This window comes from Arachis stenosperma, chromosome 3, assembly GCF_014773155.1.
Source record: "Arachis stenosperma cultivar V10309 chromosome 3, arast.V10309.gnm1.PFL2, whole genome shotgun sequence".
NCBI classification, from domain to species: Eukaryota; Viridiplantae; Streptophyta; class Magnoliopsida; order Fabales; family Fabaceae; genus Arachis; species Arachis stenosperma.
This window is the reverse complement of record NC_080379.1, coordinates 171,397,193-171,417,515: the sequence shown is the minus strand read 5'-3', so window position 1 is coordinate 171,417,515 and position 20,323 is coordinate 171,397,193. Positions and strand designations below refer to the sequence as shown.

Sequence of the window (20,323 nt, the reverse complement as noted above, 5' to 3'; positions counted from 1 at the left end):
AATCCCGTTGAAGGGCTTACAAAGGCCTTTAACATTGCTTCAAGAGAACTTTCATAAACTTTCAATAAACTTTACAATTTTGTGATCATATTTTTGTTGACTTGCTGTGTTCTATCTTCTATGGTTCAAGCCGAACAAAAAGCTCAAAGTATTGCTTTAGAATTTTTTTTGTTGATTAAAATATGCCATTATTTTCAAAATATCATATATTAAATGAATAGCAGATCCTATACTAACTTGTTCTAATATGTAATTGTATGCTACCATGTGCTTACTATGTAGTTTGGCTGATATAATATGTTCTTTGCAAGCCTGATTAATTTGGATCCATTGGCATATTATCGTTATCTACTTATCTTAATAGTTATTTTCTGCCGCCATTAAAATGTGCATTGGCGGCCTCTATGCCAATGGCAAGTTGGTGACGGGCATGTAACTACTTCTGTAAAATATTTGTGTCATATCAGATTATGTTAGCCTCAGCTAGGGATGGCAACAGATAGGTGAGGGCAGAGGATATTTTTTCGCTCTCTATTTTTATTTTCAGATTTATTTTTTATTTTTGTTTTAATTTTTGCTATTAAAAATATTTGTCTTCATTTTTATTTTTCGTGGCTCTCAATTTTTTGCGGGATTTTATTCCTCATTTTCTTATATTGATCATTTATATTAAAATTTTAATAAAAAATTAAAAGATAAATTAAAAAATATTGTTACAACAACAAAGACACAATCACGTACAGTAAAAGGGGGAAAGGACGTCGCGATAAGAGATAATGAGGTGGCAAAAGGGTGACGACAAGATAAGCACTAAGCAGGAATGGTGAAGAATATGATTGAGATGATATAAGAGATTGGAATTTGTGAGTTCTGGCCTTTTGAAGTGATTGAGGAGTGAGACAGCGCAATGTTAGTGTTATAAAAATAAGGAAAGATATTTTTGAAATTAGGGTTAGGTTTTTCAATATATATATATGGTATGTGAAATGACTAAAAAATTTATATTAGAAATAAATTAGTAAAAATATTTTAAGTAAATTTCATAAATCGGAAATTAGTGACGACAGGGCAAGGATCCCTACTCGGATCCCCACGTTTGTTTCGGAAGAATTTTGGCCTCCATCTCCATCCCTGCAGAGAAAATTACCCATTTTTTAGTCTCTACATAGAGCGGCCCCTGCGGGATTCCCGCGCTTCGGAGAATTTTACTATTCCTAACCTCAACTCCCATTGTAGTATTATTATATTGATGTCAATTTTTTCTCAAGCTGAATTTGTGCCTTTTAATTCTATTTTTGAATCTAAAAAAGAAACCAATAACGTTGAATAAGTGTTCTTTCTCTATTTACTAAATTGCTCATATAATTGTGTATTATTTATCATGCAGGTTCTGGTCATTTTCTTGTGTGTAAGGTCCGAACCAAAATTTTCTGAAGTGTATCTACATTTTCATTAGTGTATGAAACAAATTAGATTTGGATTAACTTGAGTGGGCACAAGCAATTGAACAAAGAGAGGAAAAGTTGAAGAAGATGCTAATTTTACAGGGCAGTAACTTGTTTTCATCAAGCGAAAGATTGGATAGTCAAATCTTATTGAACTGAATCTTTAACTGGAAATTCTTCACTCGTAGTTCTTCAATTTGAAGAATTAATTTGCAATCTGAGCTTTGTAATATATGTAACCGCCAGAAATCATGAATAGCTTTTCTGGTGAAATTAGAACACTCTTCTTGCCGCCTTTCTCCTGATCTCCTCACGGGGGACCGTTGCGAGAATGGCTGGGTCGAGGCAATGCGCGCGAGCCGGTGTTGCAGTTAACCTCAGGGTTGTAGCGGTCTCTCTCTCTCTCTCTCTCTCTCTCTCTCTCTCTCTCTCTCTCTCTCTCTCTCTCTCTCTCTCTCTCTCTCTCTCTCTCTCTCTCTCTCTCTCTCTGTGTGTGTGTGTGTGTGTGTGTTTTGAACCTTGTACCTAAGTTCTTACATGATCCGGGAGTTATTGTTACCTGTACCTCCAAATGGACGCCTTTTAGGAGGATTGCTCGTGGAGCGGCCATTGGCAGAAGGGTTGGCCAGCGACTCCAAGAGGTTTCCATGCTCACCCTATTCATGAGGCGACGCCCTTAGCGGTCGCTCCCTTCTTTTGGCTCGTCCATTGGGCGGAAAACCTCAATCCTCAACTCACATCAGGTCCCCACAAACGGCGCCATTGTTTAGTAGTCCGTTAGACCGGTGGTGGAAATATCGTTGGAGGTGAGGGTCGGAACCTGAGTGCAAAGGTTGAGATGGTATGGTACCAGCAATCGACGGTAGATCAGTGGGTGGTACCACTTGCATGGACATTTCGATATCAAAGTAAGTGTCCATACGACAAGCAGCTATATTAGAGTTATGGTAACGTACCTGATGAAAGAAGTAGATCCTTCTCCTTTATCTTTTTCTGTTCGAATGGGCCCTCCTACTCGGCTGAAATTATTTTTCATATGGAACCCTCTTTGGTGTATTTGCTGATTATTGGTGAAGGAGGTGTTTTGTCGAGGTGTGAGACTCAACACGCCGGGAGCATGGTACCGGAGCCCATTAATGGCGTGTCAGTCCCCCTTCAACACGCAGGGGGTGTGGTGATGTGGCGGGCAGGGACGGGTGGCAATGTCCTGCCAACATGCGGGGGTCATGTTGTCCTGGAATCCGTAAAGCGTTGCAGATTTTTGCTAGGTTCCGATGATGCAGCAGCAGCACAGGAGGAGCGTGTTGCAGGCTTGTCTACATGCAGGGAACAGTCCCCCACCTCAATAATCAGCGACCAATACCATTGAAACTCTATAAATTGAAGCTTCTCCTCATTCTATTCATGCATATTATCAAAGAAGGGATCACCGAGAAAGAAAAAAAGAGTATGAAAAAAAGGGGCGTGTTACCTTGAAAGAAGAAGAGAATGTTACTAGCAGTGTGTTAGTGATACTAATAGTGTGAGTAGTGGTTTGAAAGAAAAAAAATTATTAAAAAAATTATTAATTTATAGTGATTAAAAAATGGTACATAATTATATGGCACTTGAGGAAAATATTATCAATTATTTGGATCATTCAATTTATGTAAGTTGATCATTTTAATTTTTTTATATATTTAAATTTTTTTAAATTTTGTTATTGTTAGTATAATGTAAAAATATTGTAGGATTATTGTTTTTTGTATTTTATGAATATTTTAAAATAAAATTTTTATTTGTATAATATAATTATATTTTATTTTATATAAATATAAATATATAATTTTTTTCTGTTATAAAAATACTATAATGGAATATATATTTTATAATTTTTGTTATGAATATACTAATGAATAAATAAATATTTTGATTTTTTGAAAATAAATATGCGAACATGTATTTTCAAAATTTTAATAAATAAATATTATAATAAATATGTAAATATTTATAAAATATATTGTTATTAAATATTAAAAAATAAATATTTTAATAAATAAAAATGATTAAACATTTTATTTAATTTCAGAAAAAAATCATTTATATTTATTTATTTAAAAAAAGAAGTGTAACTATAAATATTTATTTATAATATTTAAAGAAATAAATGTTAATATATAATTTTTTCATGGAATTATTTTTCTGTATGTTTAATAAACAACTTGAATATTAATAAATAAATATTTTTTAAAAATAAATATGATAATATTTGTTAAGTATTTTAATAAATAAATATTATAATAAATATGTAAGAATTATTATTTATTTAAGAAATATCATTTGTAAAATTTATTATTTATTTAAACTAATAAATATATTTTTGTTGAATCAGCCTAACAGAAATTTGATGGTTCGTAAATTGGATCCGCCACAGATGCGAAATTCGATGGTCAAAAATCACTTACGCTCAATGGGATTCTATCATGTTTTTAGGATTGGGGTGATAAGAGAAATTTACCCCTTATTAGCTGCTCTGGTGAAAAGGTGGAGGCCAGAAACTCACACCTTTGTATTGCTAGTGGGTGAGGTTACTGTGACACTAGAAGATATCGCTCATATTTTTGGCCTACCCATTGATGGAGAGCATGTGAGCGAATGGACAGATATATTCGGCACGGTCCACAACGTGGTTATCGAAGACCACATCGAGATTTAGGCAGGATATAGACTACATGGAAGAGGTAAATTTTGAGGGTTCGTGTGATTCCTCTTTCCAAACATTAATATTAGGGTTCTAATATACCAATAATATGTGGCAGTTTGAGTGGCGGCTGTACGACAGATTGATCAAATCCGACGAGTTACATGGACATCTTGAGGTGTGTGACATCGTTGCTCCATTGTTGTCGTTCGAGTGTGTCGAATGGCACCCTGTGGACCGAGTGATGCGTCAATTTGGGTATGAACAACCTCCCTCGCGAGTAGCAAGAGACATTCCACTGGACCAACACTACCTCACTCTTCACGGAGTGCAACTTCATGACTGGACAGTTTTACATGAGGTATGGATAGCGGAATGGGGCAACAGGTGAAACACTCGGCTGCGGGATCTGCACCCCCTTTCGACATGCGACTTTATACCAATAATGGAGTACCGAGATTGGTACATGGGCTCATACGGACATATGATGAGATTGTTGGAGCACGTTTCTCAGCATCCATATCAGCCACCAACACCACAACCACTAGCACCACAGCCACTTGCACCTCAGGGTCCACCTCAGCATGCAGTGTTTGAACCGTTTTCTTAGTATGTACCACAGCTACCGGACCATAGTCATGGTAGCCATCACACTCACCACGGTGAGTCCAACCACCACGTCCAGTCCGGCGACCACGGCAAGGGAAGTCATCACAGACGTCGCAGTCAGCATAGTGGGCACCGTCAGCACACTCGGCACAGTCAGCACAACCAGCACTCTCAGCACAGCCACCAAGGTCAATCTGACTAGCATAATCATCTCATACTTACCATTCCAACTGGTCATGAATGGTTTGACTTTCCATTGATCCCATCGCAGATGCCATTTGACGGTCATGGAGATCAACAAATACAGCATTGGGCCAACGCTGATTTGGGTGGTTGGCCAGATCTTACCACTATGCCTTCACCGATAGGGTCGACTGATCCACATGGGGTATCAGTAGATATGGCCCATGGTATGCAGGGTCTTGCTTCCGAGCACACGTCAGGGGGTGCGTCGTGTGACAGTGGTTTCATCTAGCCGTAGTGGGCGTTCGAGGTTGTTGATGAGTACAACCCTGGCACATCTGCTCCGACGGAGGCATGTGGGTCGGCCACTTCGGCAGAGGCAGGTGGGTCGGCCGCCCCGGGTGTCGATGACTCAGTTCGGGGTCACCCGTATGACCTACCGACAGAAAAAATTCCACCTGATAGGTTTACTTCGTCATGGTTCGGTTAGGGCATAATGGGTAAGGGACTGAACCGGATGGTTCGAAAGAAGTGAGCTTGGGCTTAGTGTTTTTAGATTTAATTTTAAGTTATAACTTAATGTAATTCGTAGTTAATCTTAGTTAATCTTTTGTATGTTTACTTCACAGAGGCAGTAAATGATAATATTAACCTAACATTAAACATCAATTGATAAACTCTAAATTTAAAAATACAAACACGACTAACATAAAAAACATCAATTGAAGAAAACTAACAAAGACCTAGGGACCATCATCGTTACCAGCACCACTCGATCCAACACGCTGAGGATATCGACTACAACTTTATCCCTGATCACCACAGAGACGGCATATCCGAGGACCACGCATGTCGCGTGAGTCCATTTTATTCAAGTATCGGTCAAATTGGGACGACCTTTCGACGTTCGCCTCAAGGCGGGAGTAGCGACCAATGTGGATCCCTCATAAGCAGGACATGTCTTGGGATTCCCTAATGGTGTGAACTCAAATCTATATACCTTACGAACCTCTGTCATCTTGTACACATCATGCACATACAACTATCAATCGAGACGCTGGTTAGCACAACAAGCAATAACATGGCGACATGGTAGTCGTTCCACCTAAAAGTGTCCACAGTCACACGTCCGTCGTGCAAGATCAACAACTAACACCTTTCTACTAGTCATTTTGCGCACCTCAAACACCTTATTTCGTTTATCAAACCGGTGCACAACTATATTCCCAGCATGTTGCATATTTGCTTCTATCCGCTGTTGTGCAAATATAGAGTAAGTAAATCCAGCACACCTGCGTTCATGAGTCTCGATACTCTTTCGCGCAAAACGTTCATTTAACCGATAATATGTTGCTCGGACGAGCGCTAACACCGATAGATTCGGGCACCCTTCAACACTGAGTTAATGCACTCGATAAGGTTCGTCATCATATGGCCCCATCGAGATCCCTCGTCGAATGCCAATACCCAATGTCTGAGTCCAATGGCATCACACCACCTGGCATATGCCTGACCTCACTCTTTCAACCTCTTATAGCTGATATTGTATTCCTCCACCGTTCTTGAATACCCTATGTTGACAACAAGTTTTTGCAAATGAAGGACTTTGAATGCCCTTAAGAAGTTGCTGCCGATGTGCATTATATAAAACATCTACCATGCTCTTGGAGGTTGCCAGTCACCTCCATAATTATTTATTGCTGCCTGGATTGACTCATGTCGGTCTGAGATCATACCCACACCGTCTCTTCTAACAACATGCATTCCAAGATTCCTGAGAAAGAAGTACCACACATCAACTGTCTCCCCTTCCACGAAGGCAATGCAATAGTCATAATATTCTGGTTCCCATCTTGTGCAACAACAACTAGAAGTGTACCTTTGTATTTTTCGTATAGGTGTGTGCCGTCAACCTGAACTAGAGGCTTGCAATGCTTGAACGCCCTAATGTATGGATTGAAACTCCAAAATACGCGATGAAGTATTTTTACACCGTGTGCCTCCTCATTCCCGTTGTACAGTGGTCGTGTTTCTATTTGGACAATTGAATCAGGCATTTTTTGAACTATGACCGAGAGCCACCATGCAAAGCTTGGTAAGAATCTTCCCAATCACCGAAAACTTTGGGTATGGACTTCTGCTTTGCCAACCAAGTCTTTTGTTAACTGATGGTATAGTTGAACCTTGACTGGACTTCTGCTATTATAAATTTCACCTTGATGGATGGGTCAGTCTCAACCAATGGCCTTATAGCCTCAGCAACTGTATCCGAGTCCAACTTGGAATGATCCTGTGAAATCGCTTCCATTGTGTACGTGTGCCTACCGTTGTATCTGCGTATCTCCCAACAACCTTTTTTTCTGTATCAAGTTGGCTCAGATAAGCCAGTAGCGCCCATGCCCAAACGTCTTGCATTTTGCATAGAACGTCTGTGGCTTAGACTCATAGACATTGTAGTCAACTCCTCTAGAACTGTATTCCATTCCAATCATGAACTCTCCGTCCTCAGGATCAGCAACACCTACAGAAAATAGAAATCATCATTCATTAATCAATCCAAAATATAAATTCACAAAAACGTATTATTCAGTCATCACGTACCTATGTTTGCATATTCCGAAAATTTCGGTGCATGCATGGCGTCAAGATCCAAGTTACGCATAAAAGGTGGAACGTTCATCGATTGACTACTCGAGGGATGAACCACTACATTCTCCGCTGCTGCCTCAACTCCAACATCACCATCCTCGTCTTCGTCGCCGGCTTCATAAGTGGCTTCGAAGTCATCTTTGCTGTTACTATTCATTCCTTCGTACACTATAACTCTATCATCCTCTATATCTAAATCATTTTGAATCCCATCTGCCTCTACGTTTTCAAACTCAACATACAGCTCAATCTGTGGCTGTCGCATATGAGTCTGCCGGTGAATTTGGAACATATTCTGCATACTCGCTTCGTCAATGATCGACATGATATTAAACTGTATTAGACCACCAAAAACTACAACCGGATTTCGGTATAGAATTCTGCTCACTCTCCTCAACATACCATTCTCCATACTTTGACATAGACCATTTTGAAACTCCATTAACGTCATGGTGCATGGAACCACAAATGAAAACAGATTCCAACCCACAAACCTCACTCCCTCATGAGTATTCCGTATAATCTCACTGTTGCGATACACTACCAAGTTTGCGATACCCTCCATTACATTACCAACACACTCAAAGAACACTAAAAAAAATACTCAAAGAACACTCTTCTTTGCAATGAAAATTGTACCGAGTTTTGTCTTATATAAAGGGGAGCACTCAACACGCCCTCCACGTGTTGCTTCATCAGTCAATCAGAGTGAGCCACATGTATACACGCCCTATGCGTGCTGAGTCAACACGCCTTCCACATGCTTCTATTTTAACCAATCAGGCTTTGCCACGTGTCAGCATGTCTCCACGTGCTGCTGGTCAACTCAAGCGGACTCTACCACGTGTCTTCCACGCCCTCTACGTACTGCATGTAGTACACCCCTTACGTATTAAATCTTGTATCTGACACGTCTACCAAACTGTAAATATACTGACTACACTTTTTTCTAACTAAAATACCAACCCTAACTCCATAATCGAATTCTTGAGCCCCCACTGGCACCCAATTTTTAGAAATTTCAGTCAACTATTCTAGTCTCCTCTAGGGAGATTCTGTCATGCGTTATGCACCTCAATACCTCATTGCACGGTCAAGTTGTGGGTATGCTTCGTGGACTCCCAATTACTATTAGGCCCGAACATGATTCATGTCAGTAATAATTATTTTTTTTATTTAAAGTTTTGAAAATTGCAGTTAAATACTTAAATCCACCGTTTAACGATTAAGTTTCCCGCATCATCGTATGTGAACAGGCATTCATTTATTCATTTGTTTAGATAATTGTTATTCTAATATTTTTTGGGTGACTAAAAATCCTCACTTATGTTTTCTTTTTCCGTTTTTTATTTTTAATATTGAAAAAGAAGGTATATTTTATTAGATCATAAAAATAAAAAAATATATCATAAAATTGTAGGAGAAAAATAAAAGTAATCGGATGATCAAATTTAAAAATAAAAAATCTGAAAATTATGTTTATATTTATAATTTTTTTTATTTTTTTTAAATTATAAATTTGAGATGTTTATGATTTTTATCTTTTTAAATACAAATCTAAAAATTAAATTTGTATTTAGGTCGTTTGGGACTTTTGACTTATAAAAAATAGTAGTATTAATGTCTTAGCGTAATTTTTAAAATCAAATTGCGGTTTTTTAAGAAGTTATTTAGGAGTTTATAAAAAAATTAAAAATATAATTTCTCTTATAATACTATTATTTTTTATTACATTTTTATAAAATAAGTATTTTTAGAACTAAAAATTTAAATATATAATAATTTATTTATAAATTATTTTTAATATAACCATTTATTATTTAAGTTATTTTTTCAAAAGGTAACTTAATTAAACTGTTTACTGACCTTAATCTGATATCTTTATATTAAAAAACATTCAGTTTATCCGCATCAACGAAACACATAATATTTTTTTATTAAAAAAATTAGTCTTTTTTTCCGTCTTTTATGTGAAAAAAGAGTTATAAAAATCAAATAAAAAATAAAAAATATTAGAGACTAATAAATTTTATGTTTTATAATTTAATTGACCATCAATAATATTTTTTTTTTTATGATTAAGGCTGGTTAAATTTTAAAAAAATGTTGGTCCTATATTTTCTCCAAAAAAATATAGGAATCCGAATAAACACGTATCTGTATGTGTGAGTGGGTTTTACTTCCCATCAGTCTATCAAACTGAATTGATTCTCCTTCTGCTGCTGCATATCCCGTGACGTTAGCAATATACTGATAGGAGTTCGTTTCAACTTTGAATTATCGAGTTGCATAGTTCCTTTACATTTGAACTTTCATCTGTTGAAAAAGTAAGCATGGTGGAAAAAGCGTGATGTGCATGTGCAAACTAATTATACAAAATTTTCCAGATATAACTATACAGGTTTCAAGACACTCTCACTCCTGTTTTGGAAATTTAACAACTGGCTTCAACAAAAATCGTACCAAGACAACCACTACAGTCCTTTCAACACAGAGCTAGGGATCGGACATCGCAAGGTGCATGCAAACTTCACAACTTTGAACTTCTCTATTTCCAATTTTTTTCTTCTCTTCATCATTCTCACTCTTCGATCTCTCCAAAAATCTCATTCTCCTCTCCTCCTTCTGTTATTCAAAGGAGTTTTGCTTTGGATTTTTTCCCCTTTCCCCGTGAGGGTTTTTGTGTTACGGGGAGAGAGAGAGAGAGAGAGATGATGATGATTTCAATTTCGAGAGGTTTGTTCGATTTCGAGAGGCTTGTTCGGGTGGTGACCCGCCGCACGTACAACCGCTCACGCCGGTGTCGGAGCCGTAGGAGTCACCATCGTCGTACCTAAACCCTTTAGTATGGTTTCGTAGAGTATTATTTTCTTTTTAAATAAAAAAAGGTATTTTAAATTTGTTAAAGAAGCTGGAGTTCATGAGAGGTTATTTTTGTACGAAAAAGTATTGGAACGAATGGAGTACTTGTACAATAGGATTTTAGAGATGTTCGATTCAGCAGAATATTATATGTTTATTATTCTGATACTTTGATAGTTATTCTGAATAGAATGAGTATATTGTGTTTGAGAAATTAAAAGTATTTTATTTTAAATGTTATTTTTTAACTAGTATTGGACTAAATAGTTCATTGCACAAATATTTCATTAGCTTCCGAATTCTCTTTGTATTTGGAATTATAATTCAAATTCCTTTTGTGTGCAGATGAGTGTGTCTACAAGCAGTGGAGGCATTAAGAGGAAGGGTTCAGACGAAGGGGAAGGAGGTACTAAGAGAAAGGCCTTAGACGAAGGGAAAGGGAATCAAGACAGGCAATATGTCGAAATTTGCATCACAGACCAGGTATGTAAACATATATATGTATTTTATTTTTGGCAATCTTACTTGGCCAAAAATATTATTATTTTAGGATATTAATAATTTTGTAAATATTTGATAATTAAAAAAATTAGACAAAAATCGTCAAAATTTATTTTATTTAATATTTATTAATTATTGTTAAAATTAATAAATATTAAATAAAATAAATTTAAATTTTTTTATCTTTTAGTATTACTATAATAATTTATATCTATATTTATAGAAAATTTATATATATAAAATATATAATTTATATTTATATTTATTAAAATTTATATAAATTAATTAATTCCACTTGTATTTATATTTATCAAAATTACTAAAATTTGTTGGCTCAGAGACTGTGTTCTGTACTTCTATTTTTATGTATGTACGAATGTATAATGTATTAATGTATAATTCTTATTGAATGGTAATTTTTTTAAAAATTGTATTGAACATAAAAGACAATCACCCATTAGGTATTCACTTCATCTCATGGTTGGTTTTGTAAACACATTTTATTTTTTCTTTATAAATAAATGCGTCTGATTTTCCTGATATCCTTTTGTATTAGATTGTAATTTGTAAGATTTGTGTGTTGTGTCTGCATCATGTATAACGCACGGGACAGGACACATGGCACTCTGCGACTCTAATTTTAAATTATAATATTTTTTAGTATTTTATTAATATTTACGTACAAATTAATTTTTTAAATATTTTTAATCATATCAAATATTTCAGACAATTTTTTTGTTAATAATACATATTATTTTTAATTGAAAGTCAAAATTATATGCCAAGAATGGTGTTGGATATATTGTAAAATAGTAGAAATCATAATATAATTTTTTAAAAAAATATTATTTGTATACTAAAATCTATCATCAAAATTAACTACTATGTATTTATGTATAAATATATATGCTGTTTAACTTATTTTCAATATATATTTTACATTAATAACTAATTTTAATATACACGTAGCATTATTATTATTTTTTTATATATAACAGTATGTACACTTTAGACTATTCTTATTTATTTTACTTTTTTTACAGCATTCTTTTTTATTTCCTGCTACCATTCCTGATTAATTATGTTCATCGAAATGCAGAATGATCGCAGGATGTACTTCAAGGTGAACCCTGTCAAGCCATTGTCTTTAACATTCCAAATTTACTGTGAGAGGTGTCATTTGGAATATTCGACGTTGCAATTCTTATATAATGGTTGTCGTGTTCATGGGAAATATACGCCAAAAAAGGTTAGGTTTGTTTTTCCATGCTCATTACATTTAGGACGTGTTTGATAAGAATTTTATACCAGGAAAGATGGAAATAGAAAAGAGAGATTCAGTTGAAAAAATCTGTTTGCATCTGTTGTCTCTGATTTTGAGATTTTAGATAAAAAGAAAATTAAACAAGTTTGGCTCTAAAATAGAGATATTTTGCATTGTTAAATTATTTGATTCTTTATATAACTTTAGTTCTCCTAATGTATATGTAATGTGTAATTATATATATGTTTTTTGTCATGAGACAAGTAACAAGGAGGACCTCTTATTTGTTGTGGTGGCTTAATAACTTTCACAGATTAAAATAAATAGTTAAGCATGCTCTGAAAATACACTAAATTATGCTGTAAAAGAATATAAGAAATTTGTGTTTAGTACTGTGCTATACTACGTTGTTAACTGATCTTATTTTAATTGTTAATGCACTCCAGCTCAAGATGAAAAATGGAGATGAGATCTTAGCTGTTAAACATGTGGATGGAGGTGGTGTTGCAGCACTTAGCTTTTAGGATGCCATTGATATGATTCTGTAGTGGACATATTATTAGGATAATATATTTTATTGTTGGACTATAATTAAATTATCATGAACTAACTTGCTTACTTTTTATATCTTGTGAAATATGATTATAGCAAGTGCACTTTAAAACTTTGCAAGTCAATTGATGAATGCTTAAGTTAATTACTCAATGTGCTTATATTGTTCTGGCATTCATGAGTTAGGATTCTGAAATTGTGTATGCTTCAGCTATGATTTATGTATGGATGTTGCTTAGTTTTTTTTTCCCCCCTTATAAACTGCATTTTAGATTATTATGATTCGGGTAGAATAAAAAAAATTATTCAAAATAAAATCACTTTTTCATCTTCATCATAAAATTAATGTCCTAGCAAATATAATCAAATCTAATCATACAACAATTGAGTTTGTTATCTTTTGGTTGATTTTGGTGTACTTTGAATTGTTTGTGTCATCGACAAAGTTTTAGGATTAGAATTATTTAAAAACCTCTTTTTGTCTTTTTACTAGTTAAAAATATGACAAAAATATAAATCACTGAGAAATAAGAATAATTTAATAGTTGGTAATTTTGATATTATGCTTGAAATTTCAATTAAAACTACATTATTAATGTCAATATATTTTTAAAAAAATAAAGATATTGTGATAAAGAAGGAACCACCATAACTCCATAAAAGTAACTAGAGACTAGAGTGTAGCCAGCTCTTATATGGAGCCGATTCCCCCCAAAGAGGAAACACACAAAACCAAGAAAAAGATCACAAAACATTATTGAAAAGAAAAACGAATAATAGAAGCAAATCCCAATTGATTACACTTGAAAAAAAAAAGCCAGTTCCTTCAATTATATTTATAATTCAAGGAAAAAGGCATGCTTTTTCTCAACTATATATATGCACTTCAATTCAGTGTTGATAAAAATATAAATCAAATCCATAAGTGGACTTCATGACTTTTTAAGAGTATACATTTTCCTTGTCTAAAAAAAAAAAAAAGAGTATACATTTTAATTTTAAAATAAGCATGTCACATTATTAAATATTTAAATCTCTTTAATTTTGAATGATGTTGCAAAGTGCAATCAAACTCTCAATAAGAAAATAGTAACTTGTACTCTTTTTTGGTGACTAAGGCCAATTTGAAAAAATAATTTAAATAATAAATAATTATATTAAAAGTAATTTATAAATAGGTTATTTTGTATTTGGGTTCTTAATTTTATTATTTTAAAAGTACTTATTTTATAAAAATGTAATAAAAAGTAGTAGTATTATAAGAGAAGTCATTTTTTTTAACTTTTCTATAAGTTCTTAAATAGCTTCTTAGAAAGCTACAATTTGGTTTTGAAAATTGCACAAGAGATTAATACTACTACTTTTCATAAGTCAAAAGCTCAAAAAAAATTATTTTTGAAACTTTCCAAACGGGCCAAGTAACTTAATACTCTAAAGTCTGAACTCAATAAACATGTTTTATTTTTTATTAGAAATTGATGCCAATAAAATAAAATGAATTGAGGTTAATTTAGATAAGAAAATACGAAAATAGATAAAATAAAAGGATAAATTGTTTTCTTCATTATGTTTTATTCAAACTCTCGCATTATTTTTTCTTTAGAGTTGAGCAAAATAATCTTTTTGTATTTATAGTTATATTATTAGAAGAATATTAAAGACTAATATTTCAATGAACAAATTAAAAAAAGATTAGTATTGATTAAAATATAAGATAAACAAAAAATTTAGAATAAATTATTAAAATAGTATCTAAAAATTTATATTATTGACAAAAAATAATTCTTAGAATTGAATGTTTCAAAAACGTGACAAAAATGATCTATGGTTCATTCTTCTTGATGTACTTAGTGATTTTTTTTTATTAAATATGAAGTACAAAGTTGATTTTACTATGCATGTGAAACTAAATAGCAAAAAAATGTTAATTTAAAAAAAAATAATAAAGTGCATGTTATGGTATCTAAAAAATGGTATTTATCTACTAAAAAAAATTAAAAATTAATATTTAATTTAAAAAGATAAAAAGTATAAAAATAAAGGTGAAAACTCAGGTGCAGACGATTTTACGTAGAGTTGATATTTGAGAGTTATTAGATGAAAATTTAGTCAAATCAGTCAAATCATTTAACGACTCTCATGTATCAACTTTACGTGAAGTCGATTACACCTGAATTTTCATAAATTTTTTTTTAAACAAAAATCAAATCTTATTATAAAAATAAATTAGACAAAATTTAGATACTAATTCATAGGAACAGTAAAATTAGCCAAATAATAAATGTTGAAGAAGTTGTGATAATTTCAAAAACAAAAGAAAGTCATAATATTAGGTGAAATTATATTAAATTCGTTTATTATTATTATTTTTTTAAATTAAAATAAGATAATTTAAAACGTTATTAACCAAACACAATTATACAAATACAGATACAGATTAATCATAGTTCGATTAATTAAATAAAAAATAAAATCCGAGTCCGCTTAACAATCACATTTCCTTGTGATATGTGCTCATTGTTTGTGATGTGAGTTCATTCATGTTGAATGCTTGATGCTACCAATGCAATGCAATTGCAATTGCAGAAACCCTAGAATTGGAATCAAATCCCTCTTTCGTTCATTGTGCTATCACTGAAAAGTGAAAACAATGAAGAAGAAGAAGGTACCTGACTGGCTCAACAGCTCCCTCTGGTCTTCGCCCCATCCTCCTCCTCCGCCTCCGCCTCCTCCCTTCTTTTCCTCTGCTACCGTTGACCTCCCAATCGAACAACACACCTCCGCCGTATCATCCGCCTCCCCATCGCAACCACCATCCCCTCCGGCCACCGTGGATGATCCTCCCGAGCCACAGAGGATCCAAGATTCACGTCCTAAGAATCACACTCACACTTCCACTGATGCAACGTTCTCTTCTTCCCCTTCCGCCGATGACATCTCTCGCCAGGCCGAGTTGTTGGCTGAGGTTTGTTTCCTTCGTTTTAGTTTCAATTTTCTTGTTTTAGCAACAAATTAAGAGCTACCTTTATTAACTAACCAACTAACTAACTACTTTTATTGGTTAAAATTGAATGTTTTGACAGTTATCGAAGAAGGTGATAGATATGAGGGAATTGCGAAGGCTCGCGTGTCAAGGTCTTCCTGATGGTGCTGGGATACGTTCTACTGTCTGGAAGGTAAATCGGTAAATGCTTTAGCGTTTCATGTGTGATATCTGTGTGTATGAGAGAGAGAGGTGGCTATACAGTTCAGCCAATAACATTTAGTGGTTTTCGGTTTCTGTTTGTAGATAGATAAAAGAGGTGGTTATATAGTTAACTAGATTTGCTGAATAGTGTTTTTAGATTAGGTTCCTTATTGTTGTGTTGCAATTGATTCAAATAAAAGAATGGGAAAATTATTTTTAGAGCTTTTAAGTGAAACGGAGATGCATGAGTGCATTAGGATGGGGGTTTCTTTATTTTACATGCGAATTGTTTAGTCTGTTTATATTCCCTGCCATTCCAACTCTGTTCATCCAGCTGAGTTAACCTAACAGGATTTGGTTGTGTGCTTCTGGTTAGTCTAGAGTACTTTCCCTTGAACGAGGAAATGGAATTGATAATTACAGTTGCAATTTTTGCTTATTGACATTTGCAGCTTTTGCTTGGATATCTTCCTCCAGATCGTGGGCTCTGGTCAGCTGAATTAGCAAAGAAGAGGTCCCAGTACAAACATTTTAAAGATGATATTCTCGTGAATCCTGTAAGTTAGTTGTTTAGGGAGCTCTATTGTTTTCATTGAATTATTGCAGATTTCCAGCCTCTCTCTCTCCCTCCCTGGCCTTAGTGTGCAAAGGTCTCAGTTGTGATAACATAGATAGTTGATAACTTCAGTTGTCAGGAAAAAGCTGTAAAATAAGTTGCTTTAAACACAATGAAAAATAAAAAATAACAAAACAAAACAAAACCTTTCAATCACGAGTTTAGTTTTACTGTAGGCTATGGAAGATAATGCTAAAAGATTACTTATCACATTAACATACTGAATTTTGATATGATTGATTTGCTTTTTCTGTTACAATGGTAGGGTTTGTTGTGTTTGTGTCTAACTGTGACCTTTGCCGAAGTAGTGTTTTTTCACATTTTCATGCATATTATTCTTTTTGCTTTATCTGTTTGGCTCTCTGAATGTTTACGTGGCTAGCTAGTCAGAAATCACAAGGAGGATGTACAACTCAACAAGTTCTGATGCTGATGATGCCAAAGTTGAGAGTAGAACCTTGCTCTCTAGATCAGAAATCACTCATGGGGAGCATCCATTGAGTCTTGGAGAGACCAGTGTATGGAATCAGTTCTTCCAGGTAAATTGTCAGATACCTTTTCACTGAATTAATGTTTAAAACTTCGACTGCATTTGCTTGTTATATAACTCTCAAATAACTCGAGGAAAACAAAATCCCTGATTTATTTCATTTACTGAGCAATCTTACCCTTTTTATTGCCTATCTTCTTTGGAATATTTTACTCCCTAATAGTATTTTTTATCCCGATGAAGTTGTTATGAACATTTTGAAAATGATATTTACTTGTTCTTGTGATCTGCATGAACAATGTTACCGGCATTCTATCAAACTTGTCCAAGATGCTTAACATTTTACTTTAGTGGGAAACAAATGGAAGCAATTCAAGTGGAAGGTTCCTTTGCTCACAGTAATAATAAATAAGAATAAGTGAAAATGAAGTGTTTATTCATGTATTATAACTGCAAATCTCATGCTAATAAACTATAATAGATAGATGTTCCTCTTTGCATTTTGTAGGATACGGAAATCATAGATCAGATTGATCGAGATGTAAAGCGCACTCACCCTGACATGCACTTTTTCTGTAGTGAGTCTCAGTTTGCAAAATCCAATCAGGTTGGCCTTTATCCTGAAACCAATAGAACCTCAAATTCAACTCAATCTATGAAATGAGCCTTTTGAATTCATTTTTAACTTGTTGGACATTTTCAGGAGGCTTTAAAGAACATATTAATTATCTTTGCAAAGTTAAACCCAGGTGTAAGATATGTTCAAGGGATGAATGAGCTATTGGCACCTCTCTACTATGTGTTCAAAAATGACCCTGATGAGGAAAATGCAGTGAGTACATGATATCTTCATGTAAAATTGAGTCTTTTTTGTATAATCTTGTTCTATATTTCATAGCCATGCTTTACTTACTCTACCTTAGCTTCCTATCATCTAATTATATTTGTGTTATTTAGAAACTAGTTGATTCAAGTTTAATATTTTTCAAAAGAATTGAAATTTACCTAAGAATTCCTTTAAGAAATGCTTACCCATGAGAAGCTGATTGCTTTTTCCTTGCTATGATAAGATGCATGGTAGGAAAGTCTCCTGGTTTTCATCTTTTCTATTTTTTTATTTGTAAATATCTGCTTTATTTACCTGCTGATATTTCCCATGTGTGTGCTTTAATCAAAGCGGCAACCTAGGTTTAGGTTGGGGTTGGTCAAGATTCACTAGGTCTTGTTTTGTTGCTTCCTGAAGGGAATGTAGACAAGAAATGTTAACAAATATAATTCATCATTGGGGATGTTTGAAATAGAACATGAAAATATGTGAACTACTTAATATGGTGACAACATAACTTTTTTGAATTCATTGCCAAAGAATTGATTAGATAGCATTGGAGGAATTTTAGTTCATGTTGCTGTCATGTTCTGTCCTGCTATACCTTTGGTCAATCATGCTCATGAGTTACCCGTTATAATATGCAGGCCTTTGCTGAAGCGGACTCATTCTTCTGTTTTGTTGAATTATTGAGTGGCTTCCGAGATAACTTCGTTAAACAACTTGACAACAGTGTTGTCGGCATCCGTTCCACTATTACAAGATTATCCCAGCTTCTGAAAGAACATGATGAAGAGCTGTGGCGCCATCTTGAGATCACTTGTAAAGTAAGACCAAAGTTTTAATATTATTCTATCTTTTCATTGTTTATCTTAGAGTTCAAATTTGGAGATACCGGCATGCTGCAAAGAGTTTGGGAATAATGGATCAGCTGAGGCTATGCATCATTTTTGTCAGTAACAGAAATGTCTCATTTTTGCTGCTTTATTTTTGGTTCTTAATTTTCAGGTCAATCCCCAATTCTATGCATTTAGATGGATTACTCTCCTGTTGACTCAAGAATTCAATTTTGCTGACAGCCTTCACATTTGGGACACACTTCTAAGTGATCCAGAGGGCCCACAGGTATAATTTTGCTCCTTATTTACCTTGTAGTCTCTTGAACTATAATGGACTGCTATTTAGCCTTATGATCTGTTGGCGCATTTTTTATGACGAAGATAGAACACGAAAATAAAGGAAAGGATTTGGTTCTTCCTGAATAAAATGCAACAGGGTAAGGTAACCATGAATGAGGAAGTGAAGACAGCTTTAACGATTGTAGGTTTACCATCACACAGCTTCGACCCCGTTAATTCTAAGTTATAGTGACCTGCTTTGACTTTGTAATCTATACTATGAAGCATATTTATCTACTTTAGGGGATCCTAATCAAACAGGAAATCTGAATATTCATTGTGGTAGATGGTTAATTTTATAGAACACTATAGACAACCCATCTGCACTCGTTTCCCGAGCATGCATTCAATAGTCATGTCAATACGGATTAAGTCGGAATGACACTTTTGGACCCTTGTAGACTCGTTTAAGTTTATTGTGTTACAAGTCACTTGCTACATTAAATTCAGGGTGTTTCAACAAGCATGACTAATCTCTGTTATTTTTGCTGCAAGGCATTTAGATAGTTCTTTCTTCATGAAGAGGAAAACTAACATACATATTACTCATGTAGGAGACCCTGATGCGGATATGCTGCGCAATGCTAATTCTGGTTCGCAAGCGCCTCCTGGCGGGTGATTTCACTTCTAATCTCAAGTTGCTGCAAAATTATCCCTCAACAAACATTAGTCATTTGCTTTATGTTGCTAACAAGTTTCGTGTATAATTATTAGTCTAATGCTTCTCCCTCGCCTCATTGTTTGAATTTTGCTTTTGTCTCTTGGCTTAGGAATGAAATTCGATAAAATCTATTGAACTGTTTTGAAAGTTCATCAACTTGAGCTATTGAGAATGATGAAACACGCCTATATTCCATTATGTACAAGTCTCCTAGAATAATAGATTGTTGCTCACAAAAGAGCTAAAATAGCGTGTTCGGACATTAGATAAATTTTAATAGGGAATTAGTATAATTGTTAAAACTATAGATAGTATCCTCAAATTAAATCCATCCGCTATTCCAAAGTTCAGTCCGGCATGCGTGAAACGTGTAAAATATAACATGGGATAAACAGTTGCTCGATAAAGAGTTACGCAGAATTTAATTTTATCGTAACTAGAACAAATTTGATATTTGATATGATTGCGATGCTTGTGCATTATTATAACATGCATTATTTGGTAAGATTATTGTTACGACTTTTCATACAAATTTTTTAGCTGATGTGGTGTTCTACGAGCAAATGACTAGTCTTCCTTACCGACAAAGGAATGTACTGATGGGTAACATTGACTGAAAC

The 20,323-nt window shown here is 34.1% G+C and overlaps 2 protein-coding genes across 2 annotated transcripts; both read left to right on the top strand.

The window, feature by feature from the left end:
- Positions 1-9,735: 9,735 nt before the first annotated feature.
- On the top strand, positions 9,736-12,886 carry LOC130970500 (small ubiquitin-related modifier 2-like). The gene is made up of 4 exons (XM_057896604.1): positions 9,736-10,083; positions 10,774-10,911; positions 12,029-12,178; positions 12,640-12,886. Exons 2-4 carry the CDS (start codon positions 10,774-10,776, stop codon positions 12,715-12,717), a joined length of 366 nt encoding a protein of 121 aa, XP_057752587.1. The 5' UTR covers positions 9,736-10,083; the 3' UTR covers positions 12,718-12,886.
- Positions 12,887-15,229: 2,343 nt separating this feature from the next.
- Positions 15,230-19,991, top strand: LOC130967361 (uncharacterized). The gene is made up of 9 exons (XM_057892177.1): positions 15,230-15,710; positions 15,829-15,921; positions 16,385-16,489; positions 16,935-17,087; positions 17,547-17,645; positions 17,742-17,870; positions 18,512-18,691; positions 18,873-18,989; positions 19,597-19,991. The coding sequence occupies exons 1-9, from the start codon at positions 15,396-15,398 to the stop codon at positions 19,747-19,749; spliced, it is 1,344 nt and encodes a 447-aa protein (XP_057748160.1). The 5' UTR covers positions 15,230-15,395; the 3' UTR covers positions 19,750-19,991.
- The last annotated feature ends 332 nt before the right edge of the window (positions 19,992-20,323 follow it).